The 10,857-nt window shown below is 48.6% G+C and overlaps 1 protein-coding gene across 1 annotated transcript; it reads left to right on the top strand.

The window, feature by feature from the left end:
• Positions 1–690: 690 nt before the first annotated feature.
• NRAS (NRAS proto-oncogene, GTPase) lies at positions 691–9,472 on the top strand. Its single transcript, XM_079327209.1, has 5 exons — positions 691–881; positions 2,192–2,370; positions 3,726–3,885; positions 5,078–5,201; positions 5,903–9,472. The coding sequence occupies exons 1-4, from the start codon at positions 771–773 to the stop codon at positions 5,195–5,197; spliced, it is 570 nt and encodes a 189-aa protein (XP_079183335.1). The 5' UTR covers positions 691–770; the 3' UTR covers positions 5,198–5,201; positions 5,903–9,472.
• Positions 9,473–10,857: the final 1,385 nt, after the last annotated feature.

The raw sequence follows: 10,857 nt of genomic DNA on the forward strand, positions 1-10,857 counted from the left end.
CTCTTTCCTGTCCCGCCGTGTCTCTCCAGTGTCTCTCAGTTTCTTTCCCGTGTCTCTCCGTGTCTCTCCCGTGTCCCTCCCTGCCCCCCGTGTCTCTCCCGTGTCCCTCCCTGCCCCCCGTGTCTCTCCCGTGTCCCTCCCTGCCACCTGTGTCTCTCAGTTTCTCTCCCGTGTCCCTGCCTGTCTCCCGTGTCTCTCCGTGTCTCAGTTTCTCTCCCGTGTCTCTCCGTGTCCCTCCCTGTCCCCCGTGTCTGTGTCTCTCCCGTGTCCCTCCCTGTCCCCCGTGTCTCTCCGTGTCTCAGTTTCTCTCCCGTGTCTCTCCCGTGTCCCTGCCTGTCCCCCGTGTCTCTCCGTGTCCCTCCCTGTCCCCCGTGTCTCTGTTTCTCTCCCGTGTCCCTGCCTGTCTCCCGTGTCTCTCCGTGTCTCAGTTTCTCTCCCGTGTCCCTGCCTGTCCCCCGTGTCTCTCCGTGTCTCAGTTTCTCTCCCGTGTCCCTGCCTGTCCCCCGTGTCTCTCCGTGTCCCTCCCTGCCCCCCGTGTCTCTCAGTTTCTCTCCCGTGTCCCTGCCTGTCTCCCGTGTCTCTCCGTGTCTCAGTTTCTCTCCCGTGTCTCTCCCGTGTCCCTGCCTGTCCCCCGTGTCGCGCTCGTGTCGCGCCGTGTCGCGTGTGCGGAAGCGGCGCGGGCGGTGACGCGCGGGCGGGAGGCGGAAGCGGCGCGGGGCGCTGGCGGGGCGGCGGCGGGGCCGGGCCGCGCCCGGCGAGGCCGCGGGGCCATGACCGAGTACAAGCTGGTGGTGGTGGGCGCCGGCGGCGTGGGCAAGAGCGCGCTGACCATCCAGCTCATCCAGAACCACTTCGTGGACGAGTACGACCCCACGATCGAGGTGCGCGGGGCCGGGGTGGGCGCGGGGGCAGCTCCCGGGGCCGGGCCGGGCTGGCAGCGGGTGCGCCCCGAGCTCCCCCGGCCCGGCCCCGCTCTGCCCCGGGCTTCCCACAGCGCTCACGGGCAACCGAAAAGGCCGCACGGTCTGTGCAGGGCGTGGGTTCTGCTCTCAGGGAGGGGGATCATGATAGGCTTTTTTTTGTTTTAATTTTTTTTTTTTTTAGGAATTTCTTTAAAGTAACACGAGTTCTGTGTTTTATAACAAAGGATGGGAAGGCTTAGAGTCTCATTTGAAATAGGATTGTCTGGGTAATATTTATAATACTATAGTTGTAGGTACTGGTAGTTTTTCATCAGAGATGGATGAAAATCACAAAATCCAGACTGGTTTGGGTTAGAAGGGACATTAAAGTTCATCCTCCGTGGCAGGGACACCCTGCACTGTCCCAGGCTGCTCCCAGCCCCATCCAGCCTGGCCTGGGGCGATCCAGGGGCAGCCACGGCTGCTCTGGAGCAGCTGGACAAGCCCCTGCTGTGGTTGTGTGGCGCTGTTTGTTTCCCTGCTGTGATTTCATGGTGATATTTGTTTGTTTCCCTGCTGTGATTTCATGGTGATATTTGTTTGTTTCCCTGCTGTGATTTCATGGTGATGTTTGTCTCCCTGCTGTGATTTCATGGTGATATTTGTTTGTTTCCCTGCTGTGATTTCACAGTGGTGTTTGTTTCCCTGCTGTGATTTCATGGTGATGTTTGTTTGTTTCCCTGCTGTGATTTCATGGCAGTTTTTGTTTCCCTGCTGTGATTTCATGGTGATGTTTGTTTCCCTGCTGTGATTTCACAGTGGTGTTTGTTTCCCTGCTGTGATTTCATGGCAGTTTTTGTTTCCCTGCTGTGATTTCATGGTGATGTTTGTTTCCCTACTGTGATTGTATGGTGATGTTTGTCTCCCTGCTGTGATTTCATGGCGGTGTTTGTTTCCCTGGTGGTGATTTTATGGTGATGTTTGTTTCCCTGCTGTGATTTCACAGTGGTGTTTGTTTCCTTGCTGTGATTTCACAGTGGTGTTTGTTTCCCTGGTGGTGATTTTATGATGATGTTTGTTTCCTGGTGATGTTATGGTGATGTTTGTTTCCCTGCTGTGATTTCACAGCGGTGTTTGTTTCCCTGCTGTGATTTCATGGCAGTTTTTGTTTCCCTGCTGTGATTTCACAGCGGTGTTTGTTTCCCTGCTGTGATTTCATGGCAGTTTTTGTTTCCCTGCTGTGATTTCACAGTGGTGTTTGTTTCCCTGCCCACCCTCCCGTGCTGCAGGACTCGTACCGCAAGCAGGTGGTGATCGATGGTGAGACGTGCCTGCTGGACATCCTGGACACGGCGGGGCAGGAGGAGTACAGCGCCATGAGGGACCAGTACATGAGGACAGGGGAGGGATTCCTCTGTGTCTTTGCCATCAACAACAGCAAATCCTTCGCTGACATCAACCTGTACAGGTGCTCTGGGGCTGCAGGGAGGGAGCTTTAGTGAGGGCTCACTAACAGAGAAATATTACATCTCCCACTTCTTGCAGAAAGTTGTGTCACTGTTCTGTGCCAGTGCAAAGAATCACAGGCTGGGGGGGGTTGGAAGAGACTTTAAAGCTCATCCAGTGCCACCCCTGCCATGGCAGGGACACCTTCCCTGTCCCAGGTGCTCCCAGCCCCATCCAGCCTGGCCTTGGGCACTGCCAGGGATCCAGTGGGATGTGCCAGGGCTTCATCACCACCTTTAGTCAGCTGTGGACATTTGGACAGAAAATTGATATGATTATGCAGAAGTTGATTGATTGTTTACTTTCTAGCTTTAATTATACATTTTAAGACTACTGTCCATGCCATTATGTATTTCTTGATTGGTGTTTTTATGCTGTTTACATGCTTTGCATGAGCTCTTTAGGTATAATGATTGGTGGTTGTTCAGAGCTTCACTGCCAACCTTTATCTTGGTATTTTGTTTTCCAGCTTTTTTTCTCCTGATTTAGCACAATTTATGTTTCAGTGGCCTTGAAGGGTTTTAACAAGTTGTAGAAAAACACTTAAAAATGGCTCATCCTGTGCACCTGTTATAAACATTGGTCTAAACTAAGAAATATACAGAAAAACAACTAAGTGTGTGAAGAAACAGCAAAATATGGAGATAAACAGCTAAATATAGTTTGGCTGGTGCAGACAATACAGACCATGGCATGGACAGTGTGGATTAAACTTGCTCAGTATTACTGCAATCAGTTAAGACTGGGATGGTTTTTGGGATTTTTTTGTGTCAATCATATCATCAATCCATATAAGGGGTGCCAGGAGAACAGTGTCAGATTTTTTTCCATGGTGCCCAGGGACAGGACAAGGAGCAGTGGCCATAAACTAAACCAAAAGAAGTTTCACCTCAATATGAGGAACACTTTTCTCAGAGGGTGGCAGAGCCTGGAGCAGCTGCCCAGGGAGTTGTGGAGTCTCCCTCATCCCAAAGCCACCAGGTCATGGTCACCTGTTCCAGGTGATCTTGCCTTGGCAGAGGGGCTGCACTGGGGCATCCCCAGAGGGCCCTTCCAGCCCAGCTGTTCTGGGATTCTGTGAATCAGATGCTATTTACAGCTAGAGAATGTCTCCTCTGAGAAAAAGGGTGAGAAATCCAGAGTGGAGTTATCCATGGACAGAAAATGAAGTGTACAAAGTGCTTGGCCATCCTGCTGACCCTGAGCCTTTAATTTGGTTTGGTGGCACAATGTTGTTTGAATACTGAACTAAAATGGTTTTTACATTTACAAAACAGTTCCTAATTTATTTATTTTTTTTAATTTATCTTCCTAAAGAGAACAGATCAAGAGAGTGAAGGACTCAGATGACGTTCCCATGGTGCTGGTGGGGAACAAATGTGATCTGCCCACGAGAACAGTGGACACAAAACAGGCCCAAGAATTGGCAAAAAGCTATGGGATCCCCTTCATAGAGACCTCTGCAAAAACCAGACAGGTGAGGGGCTCCCCCAGGGCCTGGCTTCTTCCTGGCAAATGCAGGAATGACATTTTCCCATGTGCTTCTGCCTTATTTACAGGAGAAGCATTTTTTTAGTCCCTTTACAGTTTTTATTTTCCCACTCACTCTTAGCTTGGAAGAGTTCTGGGCTAGGCCAGTACAGGCTCATCCTGACTTCATTTCAAGTGGGTCATATTGATAAATAACATAGAGAATAAAAAAATTTCAACTCCCTTGAAGTTGCCAAATAAAAACTAACTAGGGAAAATATGCAAAATAATAAATGTAACTAAAACCAGTAAATATAGACATTAAGACACCCACAGTTGTTTTGTGGAAAATTATGTAACATGAAAAAATAGCACATGTCCAAAAAACAGTTCAAAAGAAAATCACCTTTGCTATCAAAGCATTCAATAAATACAACCACCCTCTTAATAAACCTTCAAAACCATAAAAAACCTCCCAATTAGAAACAAATGCCTGCAAAATAATTCCTAAAAATATTCCTTATGTCTTAAATAAAAACCACATGTTAATTACAATAAATAAATATCCTATTATGAAGTCTCACAAAACACACAGAATAAAAAAAAACCCAGCTACTTTCTACTGCTTCAGATTCTGTTAAAAATGTGATTCCAGCCAATTTCAGCACTGTTCAGTGTTGGCAGGAAGAGCAGCAGAGCTTCAGCCCTTCCTGAGGGGTGTCAGAGGCTGAGCTTGCTCACCCCAGACCTGCTTGGTTCTCTTGGCTCATTAATGAAAGCCAATTAGCAGATTATGATTGCAGACACAATTCCCCAGACTGGACTAATGGGCTTCTCCAAAGCCTCCTTGGCCACGTGGGGCTGTGCAGCAGGGGAGCAGAGCAGGGAAGCTGCAATTATTCAGAAAATCCTAAAGAGATGAATCCTAAGAATTCTGAAATGAGGCAAGGGGTAGCTTGTTTCCTGCATGGATCCTCCCTGAGGGAGTTTCCATCTTCCTTTGGGTGGTTGTTACCCCAGCAGGAGGCAGGAGTGTGAGGAGAGGTTTGGGACACCCATGGGAGTTTCTTCCACTGGGAGAAGCTGGGTGCTGCTCTTCCTGTAGAATTGTGTCATTCAAATCCACTAAGGGGTTCTGGGATGGCCAGATCAGTGCTTTCAAAAGCTTCAGGGAGGAAAATCCCTGTGTTTGCCTTCAGGGTGTGGAAGATGCTTTTTACACGCTGGTGCGGGAGATCCGGCAGTACCGGATGAAGAAGCTGAACAGCAGCGAGGACGGGAGCCAGGGCTGCCTGGGGCTGTCCTGCCTGCTCATGTGACAAGGTCAGTGCCACCCCCTCCAACCTGCCTTCCTGTCTCTCTGCCCCCCAGCACTTGGTAAGTGTGGTTTAGAAGTGCTGGCTGCTGTAGCTGGGGTTTTATCTTATTAAACAATCTATGGATTCCCAGAGGTTTGGATCCTACAATGTTTTAATGCTCAAAAAAAAAAAAATTTTCTCTAAGTTGGTGACAGAGCTTAAGAAAAGGAATTTTCATTCATGGCACCCTTTTGGCTGATGGGTGGATGGAACAAGATGATCTTTAAGGTTCCTTCCAACCCAAAATACTCAATGATTTCCTGTGATTTCAATGGTGTGATTTTCTGTGCCATTCCCTTTCTGTCTCCTTCCTTTGGGAAACCATTTGGACGGTTTGGAGAAGGTGTAATTTCTGAAAGAGGGGTGTGCACAGCTGTGCTCCTGGGTGATTGACTCCTGCACAGCTGCCCTTGAGCTGTGTTCCTCTGCAATGTGCTGATTCCAGGAGCAACCAAATAAAACAGTGCAAATAATCAAATCTGAGTTCCCACCTGGGGGAAATTCCTCTCGACAATTCCCTGAAAGATTCTGTTTGTGACTATAAAAACAGACAGACCAGCTCAGGACTGCTGCACTGCTCATCCACCCCAGAGTGGGACAGAGCTAATTAGTGCTAATTGGAGGTGCTAATTGGAGGTGCTAATTGGAGGTGCCTTTCTGTTGCAGATGCCAAGAAAACGTGGTTCAGGTGCAGCTGCTGGATGAGCCTCGATCTCCTGTGCTGCCTCTCCTGCTGATGCCTGCAGTGTTTTGGTGCCAGTGACAGACTCTAATTAACACCAGAGTTAATTAGCACAAGATCCTTCTCCTTGCTCCATCTGAAGAGAACATCCATGGCATCTACCTCCCTGCTCAGCTCACGGAGCAGCAGCATCTCTGGATGTGCTGGGATTCTTTCCTCACTGTGTTACCTGGGTTTGCTCAAGAAGAAAACCAGTCACAAAAGTGAACTATAGAGACTAAATGCTGTGAAAAAAAGATGACACTTTACCTCTAGAGTAAAAGGTAGAAGTGCTGTGTGTCCCCTGTCTGTTGGAATCCGTGCAGTGCTGTCAGAGGAGTGGCACAGAGCAGTGGCACAGGGGCTGTGCCACCAGGAGTGCCCCTGGCCCCTCTCAGCTGGGTGTCTGCTCTCTGTGCACCTGTACAGCAAAAGTGCAACATCTCCAGTGCCAGGAGTGCCACCTACCTGATCCTCCATTTCTGTAATAAAAAGGAAAACCTTTCCTAACTAAGTGCCTGTTTGCTAAGAAGATTTCAAGTTGTCCCTTGGGTTGAGGAAAAAAACCCCAAGGACTGGAATTTCTTGGGAGCTCATTGTCTCAAGCAGGCAAGTGTGGTGTGGGTGATCTATGCCTGACAGGATCCTCCAGCAGGAATTTGGAGGCTGGAAGGTCCAGCAGGCACTTGTGAGACTTTTGGACAAGGGAGGGGTCACACTGCATCTGTGTTTGACTTTCTTTGTGGGTGGAACAGTTTATATTCTGTATTGTTTTCCTGCAGCATTCAGATCTCTTCCAAGTTGGACCAAACCTGTCAGCTGTTCATTTTTAACATGAACTGCCAACATTTCTGGGCAGCTTCTCACTAATTAATCTGGTAACTGGAGGTTGCTTTAGACAGCTGCTATTCAGCTCTCTCTGTGACTTGCAAATTGTTTTATTCTGAATTATTTTCTTACCATAGACTGTAAAGAGTCTCTTTAGAGTGTAAAATGTAGTTGGGAGTTTCCTGGTCAGGGAAGGAGTTTGGGGGGCTGGGGGTGATTCAGGGGTGCAGAAAGTGGCTGCTCCATCCTTGGAATGTCCCAGGCCAGGCTGAGCAGGGCTGGAGCAGCCTGGGACAGTGGGAGGTGTCCCTGCCAGGACAGGGGTGGCACTGGATGAGTTTTAAGGTCCCTCCAACCCAAACTGTTCTGGGATTCTGTGATGAAGGGGAGAAGGTGAGAGCTGCCACAGACACCTGAGCCAGCTTCTGATTGCAGCATCCTTGCAAAATGAGCAGGAAATGAGTTCAGGGATGGCTGCACAGGAGGTGTGGGACAGACTGGTGGGAATTCAGGGCAGCTCCAGCTGAGGGAATTGGAGCTGACAGTTCTCCCCAGAACAACCCCCTCTCCTCCTTCCCTTGCCAGGTGTGCTCAGTGCTGAGTCCTGCCCTGCTCCCTGAGCCAGGTTCTGCTCCTGGGCTAGGCCAGGCAGCTGAATTCCCTCCTGGGAGGGAGGAAGGAGCCAACAGAGGGAGCATTTGGTCAGTGCCAGGCCAGCAGAGCAGGAGGCTCAGCTTCAGGTGGTTGGTGTCAGTCACACATCTTAATTTGGAGTGCTCAGTTTCAAATGGAAATTAGGAACCAGTAAACAGAGAGAGAAGAAATTTTTCCTTTTAATGTTGCTTCCTTCACTACTTACAGTCTTAATTCTCTTCTGGGAATGAAGAGGATCAGTCTGCATCACATTCTCTTTATCTGTGATAATCCTTATAAATACTTCTTTCAATTTATTTTAACTTTGACTGACGTGACTGATAAGAATTAAACCCACAAAAAAATTAATATAAAATATTCTTTTCCAGCAGCATACATACAGTGGTGGGCAGAATTGTGGGGACCCTTAGCTGTGATTTGAGTTTGTTTGATGTTGCCCAGAGCAGCCTGGAGCAGTGCAAGGTGTCCCTTCCAGCCCAAACCATTCCGTGGCTGATCTTGTGCTGCAGGTTAAATGTGCCAGAGCTGCCACCAGTGCACAGCCAGGGCTGAGAAAGCTTTGTCAGGATGAATTTTCTGTGAAATCCTTCCCTGGGGCAGGAGATGAGGGTCTGCTCCTAAGGAGGTGTGTGGCACATGGGAGGCCAGTTCATAAAAACACCCCTGGGAAATGAGAAAAAGCTTTTGGGATGCAGATCTGGTCACACTGAGCCAGCAGGAAGGGCAGAGTGGAGTTTGTGAGGGACTGAATGGTGACATTTGTCATCCAGGTCTGTGGCTGGAGTTTGATTTTGTGGCAAATGCAGGGATTTGTTTCCTGGCCAGCATGGCCATGGGAAGCTCTGGCATGGGGTGTTTGCAGGCTGTGTGGTCAGCCTGGAGAATTGTTGGGGTGGAGGTTCATCACAGCAATGCTCAGCATGCTCTGGTTGGCATTCAAATGTACCAGCTGTAGCTCCAAAAGCTGGGAATTCTCAGAAATGTGTGGGAACTGACTGGAAAATGCATCTGCTTCTCTTTGCTTTTCCCAGCCTGAAAAGGGAAAAAGAATAGATCTGTATTAGTGTCACCTTTGGCACCTTTAGAAGAGTTTTTAGGATTTTTTTTTTTTTTTCAGTTTTTAGGATGCTGCAGAGCTGACCTGCACAGGTGATCCTATCTCCAGCAGTGTAGTTCTAAATCCAGCAAACAAAAAAAAACCCAACAAAATCAGGGTGTTGTACTAATCAGGAGTGTGAACTGAATGGTTGTGATTTGTTTCCAGCTGTCTCACACAGAGCTCTGGGTTTGGTGGCAGCCAAGAACTGGAAGGACAAAACCCTGTGAACTTTTGGGAAAATTATTTAAAGATAAGCACAGAAGGTTTTGCACAAGACAGGTCCCTGGAAAAGATGGTTTAGTAGATTTGATCCAAATACTGCTATTTAGAACAGCACAACTCTGCACTAGTGCCAGGCTGATTTCACTGCCCTGGCTGGGCAGAACAGACATGAACAACTTTGGAGGTAAAATATTACAAAAGGGTAAAGCTCTTGTTGAGAACTTCTAAGTGCCAATGACTGTAACAAATGTTCCTGTTGCTGTTGCTGAGCTCTGCAAGGAGCCTCTGGAGCTCTGGGGTTGCTCCTCTCTGGGTCCCCACTCTGTGCTCTTGTTCAAACAACTGCTCAGATCCTGTCCTTGGCCTTGCTAGGACTTTGGTGTTTAACCAGGGTGTTTAAGCTGCCATCATTTTTAGTACAGCTCAGACTTAGAATTGGATTTCAAGCAGCCTCAGGCCTGTGGGGGAAGTTTGAATCACATTCTGAGCTGTGTGTGCTCCTCAAAAACCCCAAACCTTGAGTGTCTGCCTGTGTGTAACCCTCAGGATGGTTGGGAAATGTTGGGATCTGGACTTTTAACCCAAGGGCTAATTTGTTGTTACTTTGTTTAATTATTTGCTTTCAGTAATGCATCTCTTTTGGTTTGAATTGAAGTAAATTATTTTGCTTCTTTAATAACTTTTTTAAAGAATAAACTTTGAATTCTTTGGTTGTTTTTTGTGGGATCCATGAGTGGGTTACAGGAGGTTTATCACAGTGCCCTCTGCTTTGTCTGTGGGGTGGGATTTACTCCACTCTGTCGTGGGGCAGGGTCTGCTCTATCCCTAGAGCATCAATGAGCACTGAGAGTGTCCTGGAGACCTGCACAGGCTTGGTCCAGAGTCCAGTTTAATGACCTCACCAATCTGCATCTTGCTGCTGCTGAATCTCTGTGTGCAGCAGGGTCCCTCATGCTGACTCACATTAAAAATGGAGAGAAAAGCTTCTTTACTTAATATTCCAATGGCAAAATCAGTTATTAAGTTACTGCTGTGCCATGCTCTGTTGGGCTTTTGAATTGCTTGATTCAGTCTTCTAAAATTCTTCCCTGTTGCCTTCCCTCCTGCAAGAAGGCAAATTGTGCCAGACCACACAGTCAGTAAATGTGCCTCAAGGGAATTTCAACTCAGATGTTGTGTCAGGCAGCTGAAACCTGGAGTCCAACCTGGGTTTTGTGCCAGGAATTTAAAACCAGACCCCCAGGAACAGGGGCACAGAGCTCCTGCCCTGTGGCTGCACTCACTGCCTGTCCCAAGGATTCACACCCTGACTTTGGGTGGGGGTAAAACCCCAAAGGTGTCTTGGCTTGCTGGGGAGGTTTCCCTGCAGTGGGTTTGTTCCCTGCTGAGGAATTGATTTTGGCTGTGCCCTGGGGGGTCTGTGATGTGCATCAGGGGATGACAGAGAAAAGGGGGAGAGAAGAATTTGCTGAGGGTTCCCCCAGTGCTGGTGAGTTGATCCAAGGCCCAGCACAGTCAGGAGTGCCCTGGTGAGATCCAGGTTGTCCCCTCTCTGTTCATCTCCTCCTCTGGAGGAATTTGAAGCATTTCCCAGCAAAGCTTGCCCCATGGCCACACTGCCCTGGGCTGGGCATGCAAGGCCAGGCAGGCAGATCCTGCTCAGGAACACAAGCTGCCAAATTTCTGGCACATCCAACCATTGTCCCTTGGCTGGGGCTGGGCAGAACAAGGGCAGCTCAGAGGTCGAATGGGGGGGATTAGAGCTACTCCAAAGCCTCTGGATGTGAATCACTCACTTTCCAGCTGAAAAAGAGTGGGAAGACAGGCTGTTTGTGGCAGCCCTTGAGTCTGCACAGGCCCTGGCTCTAACTTTAGCACAGTATGTGCCCAGGCTTTACTCAGATTTCCACCATGAGCCCACCCAAGCTCACCCTGTGATTAAAAAAGCTGAGGGATCAAGAGACGATCAAGATGTTTTGGGGAAGATGACCTCTGCATCCTAAAGGTTATTTTTGGTTTCAGATGTGAAGCCCAAGATCCCAAAGAGGGTTAAGGGCAGATAAAGTCCTTGTGGAAGAGTAAACAAGCAGGAGACAG

The sequence above is a fragment of the Erithacus rubecula genome, assembly GCF_903797595.1.
Source record: "Erithacus rubecula genome assembly, chromosome: 26".
NCBI lineage: Eukaryota > Metazoa > Chordata > Aves > Passeriformes > Muscicapidae > Erithacus > Erithacus rubecula.